The following is a 19,969-nucleotide window of genomic DNA, read 5'->3' on the forward strand; positions in this document are numbered from 1 at the left end:
GAAGAAAAAAAGTTAACAAAGGTAAGTCTACCATAACTCTTATTTTCTTCTTCAGGGTCCATTGTGGGTCCATTGGGATACCATGGGGATGCAATAAAGCAGTTCCCCTAAGGGTGGAGATGCTACTGAGCAGAAAGGAGAACCCGCCGCCCAAAGGAAGCATCCTGAGAGGCAAAAGTGTCAAAGGGGTAGAACCTCAGAAAGGTGTGCACAGAAGACCTTGTGGCTACCTTGCACAATTGTTCAACAGAGGCACCTCAACGAAACCCCCACGATGGTCCCACAGACCGGGTAGAATGTGCTGTCACCATGTTTGGAACAGGGAGATCAGCCTGCGTGTAAGCCTGGGAGTAGTCATATGCAACCATCAAGCCAGAGTTTGTTATCTGGCCAGCCTCATTTGTGAAAACAATACAACACAAAAAGAGTGTCTGATTTTCCAAAAGAGTTTGAACTATCCACATAGATAAGGAGAGCATATACTACATCCAGGAAGGCTCACATCCAGAAAGGTCTGAAGACTGGAAAGCTGGAACCACAATCTCTTCATTTACATGAAAATGGGAGGACAGCTCTATCTTGGTGAAAATTGAAAAAGGGGGAGCGACAAGAGAGCGCTGCCAAATTAGAGACTCTGCGTGGTAGCGAGGAGAAATGTATCTTCACTGTCAACCACTTCAAATCTAGTACAGAGGTTCAAATGGGGGGAGCCTGTAGCCCCTTGAGAACCAAAGACAAATCCCACGGTGCCACTGACACTCGGAGAACACCACGAAAAAAAATTCTAACATCCAACAGAGAAGCGGTCCTTTGCTGGAACCAAACTGACAGCGCAGAAACCTGTACTCTCAGGGTGGCCAGGCAGAGACCGAGGTCTAACCTAGGCTGGAGAAAAGCAACTACCCGGGAAACCCTAAAACCCTTAGGGTCATACTTTCTGTGAGATCACCATTGACCAAAAGATTGCCAAACTCTGTAATAGATGCAGACAGAGGAAGGTTTTCGTGCCCTAAGTATTGTCTGAATCACAGAGCTGGAGAAACCTTTGGCTCTTAAGATGGAAGACTTTAGATGCACACCGTCAAAGACAGATGAGGTAAGTGTGGATGCGCTAACAGATCTGGTCTTAGAGGAAGAGTTAATGGAGTGTCTATGGATAGATTCCGTATGTCGGTGAACCAATGGCGCCTGGGCCAATCAGGGGCAACTAGTATTACTGTGCCACCTTCCTGCTTGAATTTCCTGAGGACCCTTGGGAGGAGGGAAATTGGAGGAAAGAGGTATGCCAGCTTGAAGTCCCACCTCACTGCCAGCATGTCCATGAATGCAGCTGAGGGATCTCTGGTCCTGGACCCATACCTGGGGACCTTGTGGTGTGACATGAGGCCATGAGGTCTACATCTGGTAGGCCCCATTTGTTCACCAGGAGTTGAAAACCCCCCGGGTTGAGAGCCGACTCCCCGGCATGTATGTCCTGACGACTTAGGAAATCCACTTCCCAGATGAGAACTCCAGGGATGAATATTGTCGAGATAGCTGGAAGATGACATTCTGCCCAGATCAGAATGTTTGTCACTTCCCTCATGGTTACCTGACTTTGCGTGCCTCCCTGATGATTGAGATAAACTACTGTGGTCGCGTTCTTGGACTGGATCTGGACCTGCCTGCCTTGAAGTAGGTCCTGTGACAGGATGAGCGCTTTGTATACTGCACGAAGCTCCAGGATGTTTATGGACAGGTGACTTTCCTGATTTGTCCATCTTCCCTGAAAGGTATGATGACCTGTCGCCGCCCCCCATCCTCGAAGCCTGGCGTCCATGGTGAGGAGCACCGAGTTTGGAATCCAGAATGGGCGACCCTTGTCCAGATGAGCCTTTTATAGCCACCACAAGAGAGAGAGACGAACCTCCAGAGTGAAAAAGATCTTTTGGAACTGCATTAGCTGATACTGCCCGTTCCACCGGGAGATAATCAATTGTTGCAGAGGCCTGGAGTGGAACTGAGCATATTCCACCATATCGAAGGTGGATACCATTGACCACAGGACCTGCATCGCTGATAGAATAGATACCCTTCGCATGCGGAGCAATTTGCGCACTCGCAATAATAGGGATAAAATCTTGTCCCCTGGCAGAAACACCCTTTGTGCCTGAGAATCCAGAAGTGCCCCCAGATGTACCACCCACTGTATGGGAGAGAGAATTTCTTCCAATTGATGATACAGCCGTGCATCTGTAGGCAGGCAATGGTCAGTTGGAGATGGTGTTGTAAAACAGCTGGAGATTGTGCCAATATCAGAAGATCATCCAGGTATTCTGACTCCCTGATGCCTGAGGTAGGCCATCATAACCACCATTATTTTTTTGCAGAACCGAGGGGCCGTTGATAGACCAAAGGGCAGTGCCTGAAATTGGTAATGTTGTTGCAGGGCAGCAAACCGTATAAATTTTTGGTGGGATGGTGTAATAGGCGCATGCAGATATGCATCCAAAATGTCCAGGGAAGCCATAAAATCCCCAGGTTCCATTGCCAAAATAATTGACCAAAGAGTCTCCATACAGAACTTGGGTACACAGATAAACTTGTTGAGAGTTTCAGGTTTAGAATAGGGCGATGAGACCCATTTGGTTTCTGAACCAAAAACAGATTGGAATAACAACCCCTTCCTAGTTGAACCACAGGGACTGGGATTATCACCCCAGCCTGCAGCAGGGAGTAAATGGCCTCCTGGAGGGCCAAGGCCTTGATAGAATCTGATGGGGGAGTTATACAAAAAAACTTCTGGAGAGGATGCATCTGGAAGACCACTTCTTGAACCAGGTGTCTGTTGTTGTTTTATGCCAGTAGTCCGCAAAATGAAGAAGTCAGCACCCTGGGATCCCCCAGGAGGCACGCCCCATCAGGCAGAGGGTTTGTCGTCCGGGTTTGAAGCTGGACATCTGACCAGCCAGGACCTCTTAGTTTGCTTCTTGGTGGTCCTGCAAGAACTAGACGGTCTGGAGAAAGGCTGACCTTTTGCTCATACTCATCTTCTACCACCTTCTGGTGTTTAAACACTGGAGCCTTAGGTCTAGGAGCTGGCTCATCAACCTCTATATTTAGGATTGAATTCACCACCTTCACCAAAGTAGGGACATCCACTGAATAAAGGATGTCCTCCTCTCCTGAGATAAACCCTGGAGAAGAACCCGGCGCATCATCTGACTCCTCCGATGATGTGTCTAAATCTACAGTGCATTCACAATTAATTCACAGCACTTCACTTTTCAGCATTTTGTAATGTTACAGCCGTATTCCAAAATGGAATGAATTCATTTTTGTCCTTAACATTCTACACACAATACCCCATAATGCAAACATGTAAAAAGTTTTTTTGAGATTTTTGCAAATTGAATAAAAAAAAAGACTAAGAAATCACATGTACATAAGTATTCACAGCCTTTGCCATGAAGCTCAAAATTGAGCTCAGGCGCATCCTGTTTCCACTGGTCATCCTTAAGATGTTCCTACAGCTTAATTGGAGGCTACCTGTGGTAAATTCAGTTGTTTGGACATGATTTTGAAAGGCATACACCTGTCTATATACACACTTGACAGTGCATGTCAGAGCACAAACCAAGCATGAAGTCCAAGGAATTGTCTGAAGACCTCCGAGACAGGATTGTCTCGAGGCACAAATCTGGGGAAGGGTACAGAAATATATCTGCTGCTTTGAAAGTCCCAATGAGCACAGTGGCCTCCATCACCTGTAAATGGAAGAAGTTCGGAACCACCAGGACTCTTCCTAGAGTTGGCCAGCCGTCTAAACTGAGAGATTGTGGGAGAAGGGTCCTAGTCAGGGAGGTGACCAAGAATCCGATGGTCACTCTGTCAGAGCTACAGCATTCCTCTGTGGAGAGAGGAGAACCTTCCAGAAGGACAACCATCTCTGCAGCAATCCACCAATCAGGCCTGTATGGTAGAGTAGCCAGACAGAAGTCACCCCTTAGTAAAAAGCACATGCAGCCTACCTGGAGTTTGCCAAAATGCACCTGGAGGACTCTCAGACCATGAGAAACAAAATTCTCTGGTCTGATGAGACAAAGACTGAACTCTTTGGCATGAATGCCAGGCGTTATGTTTGGAGGAAATCAGGCACTCCTCGTCACCAGGCCAATACCATCCCTACAGTGAAGTATGGAGGTGGTAGCATCATGCTGTGGGGATGTTTTTCAGCAGCAGGAACTGGGAGACTAGTCAGGATAGAGGGAAAGATGAATGCAGCAATGTACAGAGACATCCTGGATGAAAACCTGCTCCAGAGCGCTCTTGACCTCAGACTGAGGTCGATGGTTCATCTTTCAGAAGGACAACGACCCTAAGCATACAGCCAAGATATCAAAGAAGTGGCTTAAGGACAACTCTGTGAATGTCCTTGAGTGGCCCAGCCAGAACCCAGACTTGAATCTGATTGAACATCTCTGTAGAGATCTGAAAATGGCTGTGCACCGACGCTTCCCATCCAACCCAATGAAGCTTGAGAGGAATGGGTGAAACTGCCCAAAGATAGGTGTGCCAAGCTTGTGGCATCATATTCTAAAAGAACTGAGGCTGTAATTACTGCCAAAGGTGCATCAACAAAGTATTGCGCAAAGGCTGTCAATACTTATGTACATGTGATTTCTTACTTTTTTTTTTAAATTAAATTTGCAAAAATCTCAAAAAAACTTTTTACACATTGTCATTATAGGGTATAGTGTGTAGATTTAAGGCTGTAACATAACAAAATGTGGAAAAAGTGAAGCGCTGTGATTACTTTCCATAGGCACTGTACATGTTGAGCAGACTGATAAAATTATATCGTCCACTTAGGCGCTTTCGTGGCTACCGGTCTGTTCGCCTGCAACATTTGTTGAAACTGACTGAGCCGTACTCGGACTTAGGTGGGCATAAACATCAATCCAGGAAGGATGTATAGGGAGGACAAATGTAGCAGGCTGTAACTGCTGTGGGTATCCCATTATGGGAGGCAGTGTGGAAGCATCCAAATAGTCAAACAGTCCACTAGCTGCGTCATAATCTGAGACAAGGAGGACACCCAAGATGGCTCCTGTACAGGGGCTGGTAGACTGGACTGTTGAGGTGGTTCTTTATAACAAACAGCACACAAACCATCCTGTATAAAGTCCTGATGGGACAAGCCCGCCAAACAGCTTTTACATGAAACCAGTATCGGGGCCTCAGTTTCCTGTTTACCCTTATTCTTAGACATAATAAATAAGTGCAAATGTGACTGTCTTCACAAACAATAAATGTGAGAAAAAAAAATATATATTTCCCACACCTGTAGCAAAGGGTTGAGGAGAAATAGCAGTGATAGTTATACCTGACAGTACCTGAAAATAAAGGCAGTAACCACACAGCAGAGTCAGCAAAAGTCACATACAATGCATATACTTGCAATGGGCCCTGAATCAACTACTCAAAACACAAGGCTTGGTAGGAGTTTGAGCGCTGTATAACCTGGCCTCTGGGAAGAGGTATACAGGGAGACTAGACCCAAAACCTCCTGAGACCCGCAGCATCAGCACAACAAGGATAGTGGTCGCTGGGTGTCTCATATATAGAGGAGGGTAGGAGGAGCAACCCAGATGCGGGAAAACCTCAGCTGGATCGGTGTCTGGGCTGGGGGAGGGTCTGCTGGGGAGAGCCTACCTCCCCTATGCTGTATTAACCTCCCGGGTGCGCTGGCCTAATAACATGGCCGCCACCACTATACCCGGCGCCAGACTGACTTTCCCCGGTGGTCTAGTGGGGGATGCGGATGCATCGGTCGCCCAACTACAGTAACCTCCGGCAGGTCTCCAACCGCTGGAGGTATGGACGGCCACATAGTTCCCCACGAGCGGGGAAACATCTTACCTGCATCCCCGTGCTTCTGGCTGCAGTCCTCGGGTCCCAGCATCCCCGCTAGCCAAGCTCCGCTGGCGCCCGCCGAAATCACCAGTGCGGTTACTAGTGTTGCGGCGCAGGCGGGGGTAGGTGGAGCAGCAGCACAGGCGTCCTTTAGGATGCCTAGTGCTGCTTGCCCTGAAGTAAAAGTAAATAAAATAAAAAGCTTGGGACTGCTTGAGCAGTCCCCCTGTTATAAAGGTGCGTCTGAATCCTGCCACACAAAACGAAAAACTGAATGCCTGTGGCCAGTGGCGGGGTATATGTGGAGGAGGACCTGAGGCATCCTGGGAGCTGAAAGCTTAACTGTTTGGTGCCTGGATCACTCCAACCACATTTCCCCTGTGGACCCTGAAGAAGAAAAGAAGATTGTTAGTATTTACTATTTTCCCTTTTGTTCCCTTGAGACTGCTATGAATAGGCTATGATTCTGGAATACCATGGCAACTACAGTCACATGTTGAAGTGAGCAAAGAGGCTAGTAAACATCCCTCTATGGTCTTTCTGCACTGTGACATCCTCCATCTCCCCCTTTGTCGTCAAATGATGTGGACCTGCATAGACTGACTGTGTATGGCAACAATTTTTGTCTGCCCACCAGAGAGATTTTAAAAAAGAGATAATGATTTGTAGAAGAACAGTCAAAAATAGTGATTAGAAGATGCATTCTAAAAATTGCTGCTTTAAATTGAACTCATACATGCCATACATTTATAAAATTATTTCTGTTTGGACTTCCTTTTTCACAAAATATCCAATACAAGGCACATAAGTAGCTTTGTAACATTCACAAATGCAAATGTATTCTCAAAAACATTCTTCCATATTTATTATGCATTAAACTTTCTGTAATATGATTATTTTTTCCTAGCATGCTTGCTGTAGCCTATCAGCTGCTAAGAAAAGAGAACTATCAGGAACATCACTCAAGCATGTTCAAACAATTGATTTCAGGAGCTTGCTACATTTAATCACATGGAAAAAAATGCTTGTGGTTAAACATTCTTTTAATATATGTGTTACATTGAGCTATATATATATATATATATATATATATATATATATATATGGTTATCATCCCATTACTCTGTATAGGTTCTCATCATGCTACAACATTTAGTTTACCTTATCAATGAAAGCAGCTTTAGATGTAGTATTTGAAGGTAAATTTGTCTTATCCAAGTAAAAAGCCCTTAAAAGGAGAAACACACATTTCCAATTAGTATAAGGCATAATTCATTATTTTAAGTTATAATATCAAGATGTTGTAATAGAATAACTTTGTAATTGTACACAACAGTACAACAGTACACATACAGTATTAATTTGTGTTTCACATTTTGCATAACAATAGTCATACAGTATAAAAAAAACCCCACATATTTAATTTGTTTTATTAGTATAATTAAAATACAACTTTAATTAGAATTATTTTTAAAATAGTTGTTTCTGCAATTGAGTCATCTACCAGGGAATTGTACTTAACATTATATAGATATATGCAATAAGGAAAATAAAATGTGTTTCTTAAAACCAAGGTATCCCGGTTATAAAGGAAATATCCCCATGTATCTTTAGTATCTTTAGTAGGCATACAAGTAGTAGTATTTCAATCATCATGATTGTTAACTTTGCGAGCCCAGTATTTTCTTTGCAATTTGCATAAAATTAGTCAACCAACTATTATTTGTAACAAATAAACTCTATTTGTAAGGTAAAGAACATGATTTTCTGTAGCTTTGCAGGTTGGTCTTCTAAACCTATTTCCAATAATTATAAACCAAAACTGCTCTCTTCCCTTCTGCAGCCATATTTTCTCTCACTATGCTAAGTTTGAGTTTTATATGCTATACCTCAATAATACATATGGTGGCGCTCTGATCAAAATACTAAACTATAATGTTGTATGTATGTTACTAAAACAGAATGTTGTATCATCTGATACAATGTTTCTAAGTAACGTGATAGACACTTTGTCAGCAACGAGGTTAAACCCTTATTGATGTGACCTTGGATTGCATTTAGGATATCCTTTCATCTAATCTGGACACACCTGTTTTATCCTGTACCACTTGTGGACAAAGGGCCTGATTCAGCAATCGCAACTGCGATTATGCATGCAATCGGCTGATTGTTGCGTACTTCACATGCATCACAGTGCGCATGCGCAAACACTTCACTGTGATCGGGACTGCGATCGCAGTGGTTACGCAGACCCATCACAGAGTGATTAACAGGAAGTACTGTTTAGGGATGACGACAGGGAGGTGCTCGGCGAAACGCAGGCGTGCCAGTGCATTTGAACGCCATTGCAGGGGCGTGCATAATTTTAACCATATGGGCTCAAGCATGAATATCCTCAAAACCTGGACTGTAATAGCAGAGTTTGGAAACCTCAGACATGTGCATTGAAAGAAAGATGAAAGGTTAAATGCTTTGACAGCAAGTGTTATATAGTAACACCATATAGTGTTGATATGGTGTTTTATTCCTCGACGTGTGACATGTAGGAAAATTACATAGTGTAAGATGCATGGATATTATTAAAACCTGGACTGCAATGGCGGAGTCTGGGAACCTCTGGCATATGTAACTGTGGGCCCGATTCAGAATCGGTTTGATTTACCGCCGGACCCATGCCCAGCAGTTGGAATCCCAACAGCGGCACCTCAAGTCCCCCCCAGGAACCCTAAACCTAACCCTCCCCCCCCCCCGCGCAGCTATCTGCCGATCTTCGATCGGGATGCCGGGCGCCGGTCTCCCGGCATCGGTAAAATTACAGGCGTCTAGATTTAGACGCCTGTCATTTAACCCTCACCGGGATTAAGCAGTCGGGAAGCCGGCTGTCGGGATTAGGTCCGCCGGCTTCCCGACTGCATACCCCTGATTCAGAGGTGTCTAAATTCTATACAAGACTTGCACTGGTCTGTGCTACAGCAGCTCAAGTTAGGTTGTTAATGAAACTGCTGTGTGTGTAGCAACAACATTTTAGCTTGTGTCAACAAGCAAAAAAACAATGATAATAGCATTAAAAGTCGTATAAAGTAATAAAATGAATTGCTGATTAGCGATAATTTTACAGCTCTTTTCTGATATTTTTGCGCCTCTAAGAAGCCACGTGAATGCAGAATAGGTAATGTCGAAGCCGGATGATTGGCTGAGACCAAATCTTTTAAATTCATATTTGGCAACGCCATTTTGCGTTGCAGCTGACGACGCCAATTTGTGTCGTCAGCATGATACCACTTGGTTATTAGCGTAGTGAGTCTGTTTTGCTACTGCATATTGTTGAAAGTCCAATCAAAACCTATACGCACATTAGATAATACATATAAAATATACAAGGCGCACAATGCACATTTGCGCTGTACAATCAAAGCCTACAGGTAAGCACAAAACACATATACGCACAACGCATACTAGCGAAAGTACACAATATTCTCACACTCACACCTAAGCTTAATATTAGAGGTTTTATTAGCAAATGCTTATGTTGTGAAATGTAATGTATATGATATTTAAGGTACAGAAACATAGTAGACATGACTTGTTTGGTACCATTCTAAATCCCTGTTTATTCGCAGATCTCCGGTTCTATCGGCAAGGAAATCGCATCATGCGTCCGCAAGTTATGAATTATAGGGAATTAGTGGTTAGAATGTATATCTCTGTATGTAGTGTCTATAATTAGCTTAAACCAGTTCTTTGGCGGGAAAACCACACAAAGCAACTCCTGAGGAATTGGGACATACCCCTAGTGACACTGTATGAACTGACCTATGACCTGCATCGTACCGGAATGTCCAGGAGCAAGAACCAATGGAAATCTGTCAACTAGTTTCTTTGTTAGAGCTGAACACTGTAAGGTATATAACCTGCATGCTGATCCTAGCGTACAGCCATTCTTCTTGGATGACCACAGGCTTCTGGATAGACGACTGTATACTGGGACCAGTGCGCAAGTGTATGGATCGGCTTGTACCTTGTATTTACTTGCTTTTTGCGATAATTGTTTAGATCAAACCGCGTTATACTTTTTCCTTGAATAGTATAACTTTTTGTGCTTTGGAACCACACGATTGGACTGGAAAGCAATTATTTCTTATGTGACTAGTAGTGCTAAATAGCAACAATTGGGTATAGTGATTAAGGGGTATCAATAGTAATTTATGGCTAGAAAGCCTCCCTACCCTGTACTTGCCTGTGACTTCCCTACGCTTCATGTGAGACTAATGGCAGAGGATGTTCCTCATTTGCAATCAGTGAGCCAGGAGTCAAGGTCCCCATACATCAGAGATTGATTGCAGCAATTGTGCAATTTGCAATCGATTGTGTATAAAAATCTTTCCCTTTTTCAATCGATTGTGGCAATTCTGCAATCTGCAATTGATTGAAAAAAGGAAAGATTTTTATACACAATCGATTGCAAATTGCACAATTGCTGCAATCAATCTCTGATGTATGGGGGCCTTCACTCTGCTGCTCTTAGTATTGTGAATGAAACATACTGATGCAATGCTGGCAGTCTCTTCTCCCTGCTGATGTTTCCGATCTCTGTGCTCCACGCTTGGTGGGCAGGCGCGCTGACAGCTGTGCCTAGGCCCGGGTGAAGGGGGCCTGGTCTAACTGAGGGAGGCGTGGCCATGCCCTCTTAGGAAAAATATATATTTTTAGCTGCCGCGAGCAGTCTCCGCTGCTGTGATGTAAGAGGGAGAGGGGTGCGGCGCCGGTATTTAGTACCCGCTCCTCCCCTTCTCGGCACCCCTGTTGGCGGGAGTCGGGTTAGGCTGGATAGTGTCAGTATTCGGGGTATTCAGTCCACAGTGTTGGTAAGTTCCAGCGTGTTTCCTACTTGGGGTCGTATTCAAGTCCTGGACTTTTCGTCTGGTGCACTTTCCGCCTACATCGCTGGTTTTGGGTCCAGAAAGTATCGCAAGCGTGGCCGCTCTTCTCCCTATTCAATTCCAAAGGGTGAAGAATAGCATTTAGCAATATTTTTTCATCAAAAAAACTAGTCCCAGCAAATTGGGGTACCTGAAAATGGGAGCTAGCATATTTAACAGTTGCTAAAGTGAATTTTAGAAAAAATCTATGAAAATCCACCTGCCGCAAACACCTGCAAAGTAAAAAACATACTTGGCTGACCCCCTGGAGTCTATTTCACTAGTTTTTATGTGTTTGTCCCCCAACTTTGCACTTTTTCTCCCCCAAAACGAAAGTACTTTTTTGGGGTGTTCCAAAGGTTTTTTTGAACTTTTTTTGACACAGTTTACCTTTGGGGGACTGTCCTAACTCTGCACTGTGGTTCCCAGAACTTTGCACCCCAAATCTGCACTTTTTCAGCCTCCGTTCAGAGGCAAATCTTTTTCGCCTATCTGAATGCATTGACTTTCCGCTTAGGCGAAAAGCTATTGCAATTGAACTGGGCGAAAAGTTTCTGACAGGTGAAATTACATCATCGGCGAAAACTTTTCGCCAAGAATGGCTTTTCGCCTGCAATTGAATACAGTCCTTGGTGTACTTCAGGGGTGGATGCAGTTTTGCTTATGGCCGATGGTTTCTTTAGTGCATGTGCATCTTATCCGCACTGCGTATGTTCCGCGATGGTCTTGCAATGGCAGTCATACTGTGGTTTAGGATGCAGAGTGATTGACAGACAGTTACTATTTGGGGGCTGTAATGGGGGGTGTGGCGACTCAAACACAGGTGTGTCACAGCCAGCAGCTGCTGCTTCTTACGGAGTGGATATGGCCCTGGTATCTTACTAGCGACGGACATTCTGAACAACCATGGGAATGCTCAGAAGTCCGATGGTGCAACTGATGTTCATCCGATGCTGCGCCTTGTATGCAAGCAGCGGATCTGAGAAGCTTACAGTGGGTGTCTCTGTACAAAAGACGGTAACTGCGACATTTACATAACTTCTCAGATCCGCTGAGTCTGTTATCGCAGAAGCGATGGGCATTGCATCCACCTCTAAATCAGAACATGTGACTCTTGGTGCACAGCAAATTAATGTATACTTCAGAAGTAGCGGATTACACTTAGGGGCTGCTGGACTGCAGCCCCCCAGTAAAATCCACATCCCGCAGGGACTGCCTAGCAGTGGTAGTGGCTTTCCATGGGAAGCACTCCCTGCTGATCACAGCCAGACAGGAAGTCGCAGGGGAGAGGTGTTTTCTCTCCCTGAGACTGCCAGTCTGGACTGCAATAGCAGAGAGAGTGCTCCCCATGGAGAGCCACTCCCCTGCTATTACGGCAGCCCTATCTGGCTTCTAAGGGCTGCAGCTCATGCAGCCCCTAAAAGCCAGCCTGTCTGCTAGCAGCATCAGGACTTAAGCCATGCCCCCTTATTTAGGCTATGCTATTGTGGCTCCCGGTGACATCAGCTGTCAATCAGGCAGGGAGGAGAGGGCTGCATAGACTGCAGCCTATGATGTGCAGACCCCCCGGCCAAACAGGCAATGACCGCCGCTGCTCTTCAGCATTTTGGAACAAATACATTTTTAATTTCTTAAACATAAAGTCCAGCAGCTGTTATTATCCATCAGTTTTGTAGGAACACATGGGGTCTGATTCTGAGTCGCACGCAGTGTCAATGCCGCACTCAGTTGGCTGATTTTTTAAATGTTGGAAATTGGTGTGTACAGGTTGATGATGTGGCAGAGTTTCTGTACACAATGAACAGCCCAGTCACTTAACCAGTGAAGTTGTTTTATTGATGGTAAAATGGGTACAGCCGTACTCACTGTTATACACACTAGTTGCTGGAGTTGAGCATACAACACCAGCCAGTGACTGTATGTGTATACCAGGTAGCGGTGCATGAATGCTGGAACAGCGCTTGTGGTAGCAATATATCACAGGTCTCTCTTGAGCTAAGTGAAATATTTGCTGCAGCGCTCTAATACAGCGACAAGATGGCGCAGCGCATGTTCAGTAGTAGCCTCGGTGGCCATCTTGGTACAGGGAATGAAGTCTGCCTGGTGGAGCAATATGAAGTCCGTGCAGTAGTGCTCTCCATCTTCTACTTTAAAACATTATGATGGAAATTATCAGTGTTCTTTAGCCTCATTGTTAGTCACTAAATATTACCGTATGTTGTATTATTCTTTATATGTATAGTACATATATCCTTCTACTCTATATGATCATATATTGATATTATAAACCGTCGACTGCAAATACATTTCTAGGGCACTTCACTTAATTAGGCATTTGTGCTACTGGTTAATCACATTTTGTAAGATATCATATTCCTAATGTAAATGCTGGCTTCATGCTAATATTGACCAGTTTGTTGAAGTGAATTGAAACCAAGCCCTCCTGGTGTTTCATTACAATATTTTTACAGATGTGTCCACGTATACAGTATATTTATACAAGTCTTTGTAGTCGCATCAGGCCGAGGCGTGACTCTGTAGCGCAGAGCGTCTTCTGGCGCAACTTTTTTTCTTCAAATGCTTATTTGCAATAAGACACATAGGACACATAAGCAGCTTCTGCTGATTAAAATGATGTGCGGCATGCCTGTAATCTGTGTGCAGCTGTGGCTTTATTTGCATGTGAAATGCTACGTTACAGTGTCACACCCGCAGTCTCACACAGAATATAGGCATGTTGCGAATCATTTTAATCAGCAGAAGCTGCTTGTGAGTTCTATTCGCATCATTTTGCGAATAAGACACATTTGAAGAAAAAAAGTAGCAAGAAAAAATGTTCTGTGTTACCAAGCCGCATTATGTTTAATACAACTTGTAGCGCACGGAGGTAAGATGTATGTGGACACATCTGTAGTAATCAATCCCAGCACATCGGGCGGATGATGGGTAAGTGTGTATGCAGTTAAGAGTCACATAGCATGAACCCAGAGACCAGCTGACCAGTCCCAGGGCACCGATCACTGGGCAGGTAAGTGTAAAGCTGAGCAGGGGCGGAGGGGCGATCGCATGTGTGTGTGGGGGGGTATTTGGGGGGAGCGGAGGGGTGAGAGCCGACGGCGCATGCGTGGTCACATTGTCAGTGCCTTTTCCAAAATTAACCTGAAAAGTGTGCGAAGAGGATTCGCAGCGACAGAACTTTCTTGCAAGCTCTGTCAGTGCTTGCAATATTTGATACGCCATTGCGATGTATTCAAACACCACAGTGCGAATCCTGGCGATATTATCACATCCGCATCTGAGAAGCAGATTGTGATAAATAGGGCCCAAAGTGACCACATGCACAATATAATTTAATTTTGAGTACACTAGATAAATTACGTTAAGGAGTAATAAGGAAAATAATTGTAACATTATGTTTTTCTTAAGCTTTCAATTCAGAGCAATTATTTTTAGTGTTTCTCACAAACTCAGAAGAAGATGTTCATGTGCTTTAAGATTGTTTAATTAATCAAAAAGAGTAACATCCGTGACATGCGTTTAGATGCCTCAGGAGGCCTGTTTGAAACTACAGGAAGAAGACCTCACATTCTGAGCTTACAGTACAAAGTATTTATGTGAGCATTGTTATATACAGCACATGATATATACGAACAAAAAAAAGTATTTTAAAGGGGATGTAGTCAGGAAGCCGGCGGTCGAAATGCCAACCGCCGGCTTCCCGACTGTGGAATCCAGCATGGGACTAATGATACAGACACCTATACCTACTTACCAACGCCTATCATCAGCCCCATGACGAAATCCTGACGACTGGCATACCGATTGTAGGTAAGCCGGGCGTCGGGAGCACTTAGCCGCGGTGGGGAGGGCTAGGATGAGGGAGAACTTAGGGTTAGGCACCCCACCAGGAGGGTTAGGTTAAGGGTAGGGGAAGGGGGGGTTAGGGTCAGGCATCACCGGGGTGAGGTTAGGTTTAGGCACCCCCCCGGGAAGGTTAGGTTTAGGGTGCGGGGAGGGGTGGTTAGGTTTAGGCACCCCTGGGGGAGGTTAAGGTTAGGCTGTAGGGGGGGAGGTTAGGGTTAGGCACCCCTAAGGGAGGGTTAGGGGTGTTACTCATCTTAGTCGTGATCTCCAGCTGCCAGCCTTCCGGCGTCGGTATTTCTTCCGCCGGGCTAAGGTCCGGCGGTGACTCTTAACGATTCCTTTTATAGAGCTATAAATAAAATGCTTTTCAATCAGCTGATCAATTGGCTCAGTTGTAGGCATGTGTCTTAATCATGCATACTATTTCTTAACATTCAGTCTTAGGGGGCAGCCAGCAGAGGGGGGCAGCTAACTGTGGAAACACACAAAGTGTGGAATAACTAAGTATGTGCAACTTCCAACCAGCATTTCAACTTATGCAATTCATCTGTTTTGAAATGTATGCGATGTAATGAGTTGCTTGTAACGGTCTTTACCTGTGTCTGATAGGGTTCGGTGAAGCATAGTTTATAGTAGCATACTGCCTGTTATTTACTGAAACACACATAAATAAGCTGACCAATTGGCTCAGATGTAGACCTGTGTCTTAATCAGGTATAATATTTCTTAACACTCAGTCTTAGGGAGTAGCTTGCTGTGGAAATACATTAAGTGTGGAATAACTGATGTGTGTTTCCTGATCAGTTAATAAAACAGTTGACCAAACATTGAACACCATCTGTGATCAGGTAATTTCAAAATCAAACTTGACATTTGTTTATGTACTGTCCTACAAATTTCAACTTTTATTCCAAAATCACTATGTATCAAAAATGTATTTTTCTAATTTCACTCCATGCCATCTTCTTTAAGGCTATTATATCCTTCACTCTCCCTTATATCTCACCCCTCTGTACAAATTGATGCCTCATTAATCTACCCCACTTATAAACACTCATGAGCTTTTTCTTATTTATATAAAGTGATAAAACATCCTCAACCTGTTGCCATAAAAATCTTTTCTTCACCTCCTACAACTATATTTATCTCTCTCTCCTTCTGTTTCTATTGGCTGGTGACATATCACCAAATCCAGGCCCCACCCAAATGCCCCACTCAAAACACTATAAATCCAGCAAACCTCATCAACATCACATGTCTCCCATCACCCTCCTTGTTACTAAAATGTACCTTATGGCACGCTCTGTCTCCAACATATTAACATCTATGTAGCTGCTATCTATCGCCCACCTGGACCACCCCAAACATTTCTGGAACATTTAGCTGCCTGGCCCCCTAACTTCTTATCCTCTGATATCTCTACCATAATCAAGGGTGATTTCAATATCCCTATTGACAGTCCACAATCTCCTCATGCCTCTTACCACTACAATCCATTTTAAATGCAGCTGCAAGGCTGATCTTCCTCGCCAAACATTCATCGTCTGCTGATCTACTCTGCCTATAATATAGCGTCCTGCAATTAAATGTATTTAATTAGCTTCTACGTTATCAAATAAAATAAGAATGAATTGGCACTGACCATTGAATTTTTTATAGAAATATTAATTTGTTTTTATCTGTCACTATACTTGTGCTTCTCTAAACACTAGCGCTCGTTTTTTACACAATTAATGCTGATCCACTCTGTCAGTCCCTCCATTTGTTACCGGTTTTCTACCATATTCAATATAAAATACTTTTACTTACACATAAGGCTATTAACCAAACCACACCAACATACATATCTTCACTTATCTCAAAATATCTCCCAACCCCGACCTCTCCGCTATGCACAAGATCTGCGTCTCTCAACCCTACGCATCACCTGCTCCCATTCCCGGTTACAGGACTTCTTTTGGGCTGCACCCACTCTGTGAATTGCAGAAACTCTCTTCTAGTCTCCAACCCTTCAAGCGTTCCTTGAAAACTCACCTCTTCAGACAAACTTATCATATTCAATTACCGCCCACATGACCTTCATAAGCTATCCTACCCAATAACATCCCCTCTTACAATCCACAAATAACCTCACATATTTTGTCTTTCTTCACTTTCACTTCCTCCTGTCCTTTGGCCTACATTCCTGTGTGACTGGATTATACAGCGCACCAAGAACCTCTGCAATCTGGCTAGACCAATATGCAATATGTAGCACCTATCCTTGTGTATCAATACTTATTTCCCTACAGAATGTAAGCTTAAAATCTGTTAATCCAGTTTTGTTCTATTAATGTTGTTTCCAATGTTGTTTCCAATTGTAAAGTGCAACGGAATTTGCTGCGCTATATAAGAAACTGTTAATGATAATAATTGTTTGTAGCCCCAGATATATAGTACAAAGAACATACAAAAAAGCATTCTGATGACCTCCATACAATACAGAGGGGTTTATTCAGCAATGATTTTTTTACATAAAAAATGCGGAAATCATAATTTTCGCATTTTTTTTTATATAACTCTTCTATTCAGCAATGGGATAAGATAACGCAATTATTTTCTCCATTATTTCCCATATGGCAGAGTACCGCACTGTAGGGATCATCCATTGATCTCTACAATGCTTTAACGCTTTTTGCTATTCAGCAAAGCAAAAAGCGTTAAATTACTCGAAAAATCTTTACTTTATATAACGCCATCTCAGAATGACGTTATATGAAGAAATTACATTAAATTCCCTGAAAACTGCAGGGATAGAGGGAAATTTTCCCATAAGTCCCTGCAGCATCGAGTAACACTTCCCAGTCTCCGTCCCTGGTTTGCAGTGACCGCGACCAGGTAAGTCACTCTAGAGCCTGTTAAACCTGCTGAAATTGCTTGACATGTATACACAGGCTTTATATTAGCCTGTATACATGTATATTTATGTGCTATTATATTTAACATTTATATATAAATGTTAAATATAAAGCACATAAATATACATGTATACAGGCTAATATAAAGCCTGTATACACATGTCAATCACTTTGGATAGCCTGGAGATGCACTTACCAGTCGGCGGTCACCTCAAAGCAGGGACGGAGACTGTTCGGAAGCACATGACTGAGCATGCGCAGTATCAGTAACAGAAAGTATTGTTTTTGGAAACCGAAAGCAATGCCTTCTGTAACATCGCACGGAGAGCGTGTTACCGCATTCCCTGTCCCCGTAGAAAATAATGCTGACTAGCAGCAATCAATTTTAATAGTTGATAAAAAATTGTGACGATGTTGCCCGATAATATTCTGGGCAACATCGTCATTATTGCTGAATAGACCTCAGAGAGTGTTCAAGCCACCTCTATGCAATGCAGATATAATTACAGTTTTCAATTAAAATTTAAACCATTTTAATAACAATTACACAATGCAGGAATGGCTCTAAAGATCAATATAATACAGTAGGCATTCTAGTGATTGTTTTAATACAGAGAGTATTCTAATGACCAATTTACAACACAGAGACCACCCTAGTTACTCAAATACAATACAAGTGACCACTATAGAAAACTATAACTAATACTATATAATGCTGTGTCTGGTTATCATATTTTGCAAACTCCTAAAATCAATTACTGATCTTGGAGGGCGGAGACTGAGCTGTGCCTGAGGCGAGGGCCGGAGATCTCTGTTAATTAGGCTGTGCAATGGCAGAAGTGTGGCGCCAAAGCTGCACAGCCCTTACCTTCCTCACTGGTGACTCCTCCTCACTAATAGTGCAGCGGCAGCAGGCTGCAGCACCAGCTCCTACTCCACAAAGGCTGTGACTGTTGGAGTAGTGAGCAACAGCTGGATGAAAAAGCAGGCTGGTAAGTGTCGTGACCCTATTGGGAGACTTCAGACAGCAAGGGATGGTATAGGGAGGCTCACATTTAAATAGGGGTTATTTTGTTATTTACAGTAGAGGTATATATGATAGGTCCGCCAAGCAAAAATTGCCTGTCGTCTGGCACTGTGACATGGACGAAAGCCTTGCTGCAGTGATGTTTTGTACACAGCCAGGGTTGTCTTAAGAGCAGTGTGGGCCCTGGGCAAAGCAATACACTGGGGCCCCTACCCACCTATTCACGTGAAAACAATTTAAATGGTCAATATAATGAAACCCTCCTGCATGGCAATCAGACCTCCCACACATGCAGACAGACATGGTCTGAAGCCGGTGGCTGAAGTGAAACTGGGACTGAGGTGAGTACTCGTCACAGGGGGGATGGGGTGGGGGAGGTTAGATCGGAATATAGTGCACCGGCGGCCATCTTATAAAGATACCACCATTTACCAACTGGCCGCAGCTGCAGGGGGGCGGGTTGGTGGGCCCCTACAAGCTTTGGGCCTTTGGGCAACTTCCCAACAAGCCCAATGGAAGAGTTGGCTCTGTACACAGCCATCAGCACAGCATGACTTATTGGCACATCACAGCCCTGTGTCACAGTGCTGCCTGGCATCAGACTGGAGGGAAGAGTAGATCCCTTCCCCAGTATATAAAGAAGGAAGCGGTTGCCGATGAGAACAGTTGCTGGTGGACAGTGAGAGTGTGTACTGCCTGCATCGTCTCTCTGTGTTTCAGCAGCCGCGTGTTTGTTTGTTACTGGGGGCCTACTTTGTAGTCAGCAAGTGGGTATCTGAGTCAGCTCATAAAACATTTGTTGTGTTAAAAAAGCAATAAGGCAGTATCTGGTCAGCTCTTAAAAAAGGGTGATGGCGGAAAGGATGGGAGGAGGATGGGACTGGAGGAGCAGGGTGATGGAGGAGAGGATGGGCCGGAGTGTAAGGGAAGGAGCAAGTTAATGAAGGAGAGAATGTGGATGAGGTGTGAGGAAGGAGCAGGGTGATGGAGGAGGGGATGAGCTGGAGTGTAAAGGGGTCTATCCATTAGCAGATCTTTTTCAAAAGATGAAAGACAAAAGATTATCCCTTGAAAATTCCTGGGGCTGCGGTGACAGATATCTGTCATGTACATGACAGATTTTTGCAAAAGATGAACGATATTGCTTGACATCATTCAGGGAGTGGATTTCTTTTTATGTTTCTATTCATTTTCATTAAAAATATTGTTCGTCGTTTACAGCGACAGATTTTTCTAATATCTGTCAGCAATAAGCGATAATTGACCAACATGTTGGAGAGACATAAAGACCAAATTTGTTGGCCCACGGGATTGCACATTTTCATCGTTCAGAGCCTATCCATTAGCAGATAAATTCAACGACTGAA

At 43.8% G+C, this 19,969-nt stretch overlaps 1 protein-coding gene across 1 annotated transcript in view; it reads right to left on the minus strand.

The window, feature by feature from the left end:
- PREX2 (phosphatidylinositol-3,4,5-trisphosphate dependent Rac exchange factor 2) overlaps positions 1-19,969 on the minus strand; it is a 435,974-nt gene that overhangs the window by 95,868 nt on the left and 320,137 nt on the right. Inside the window, exon 36 of the mRNA XM_088471582.1 lies at positions 7,057-7,123. Coding sequence (XP_088327708.1) covers positions 7,057-7,123 — 67 coding nt within the window. The remainder of the gene's footprint in view (positions 1-7,056; positions 7,124-19,969) is intronic.

Source organism: Taudactylus pleione, unplaced genomic scaffold (assembly GCF_031769625.1).
Source record: "Taudactylus pleione unplaced genomic scaffold, aTauple2 ptg000114l, whole genome shotgun sequence".
NCBI lineage: Eukaryota > Metazoa > Chordata > Amphibia > Anura > Myobatrachidae > Taudactylus > Taudactylus pleione.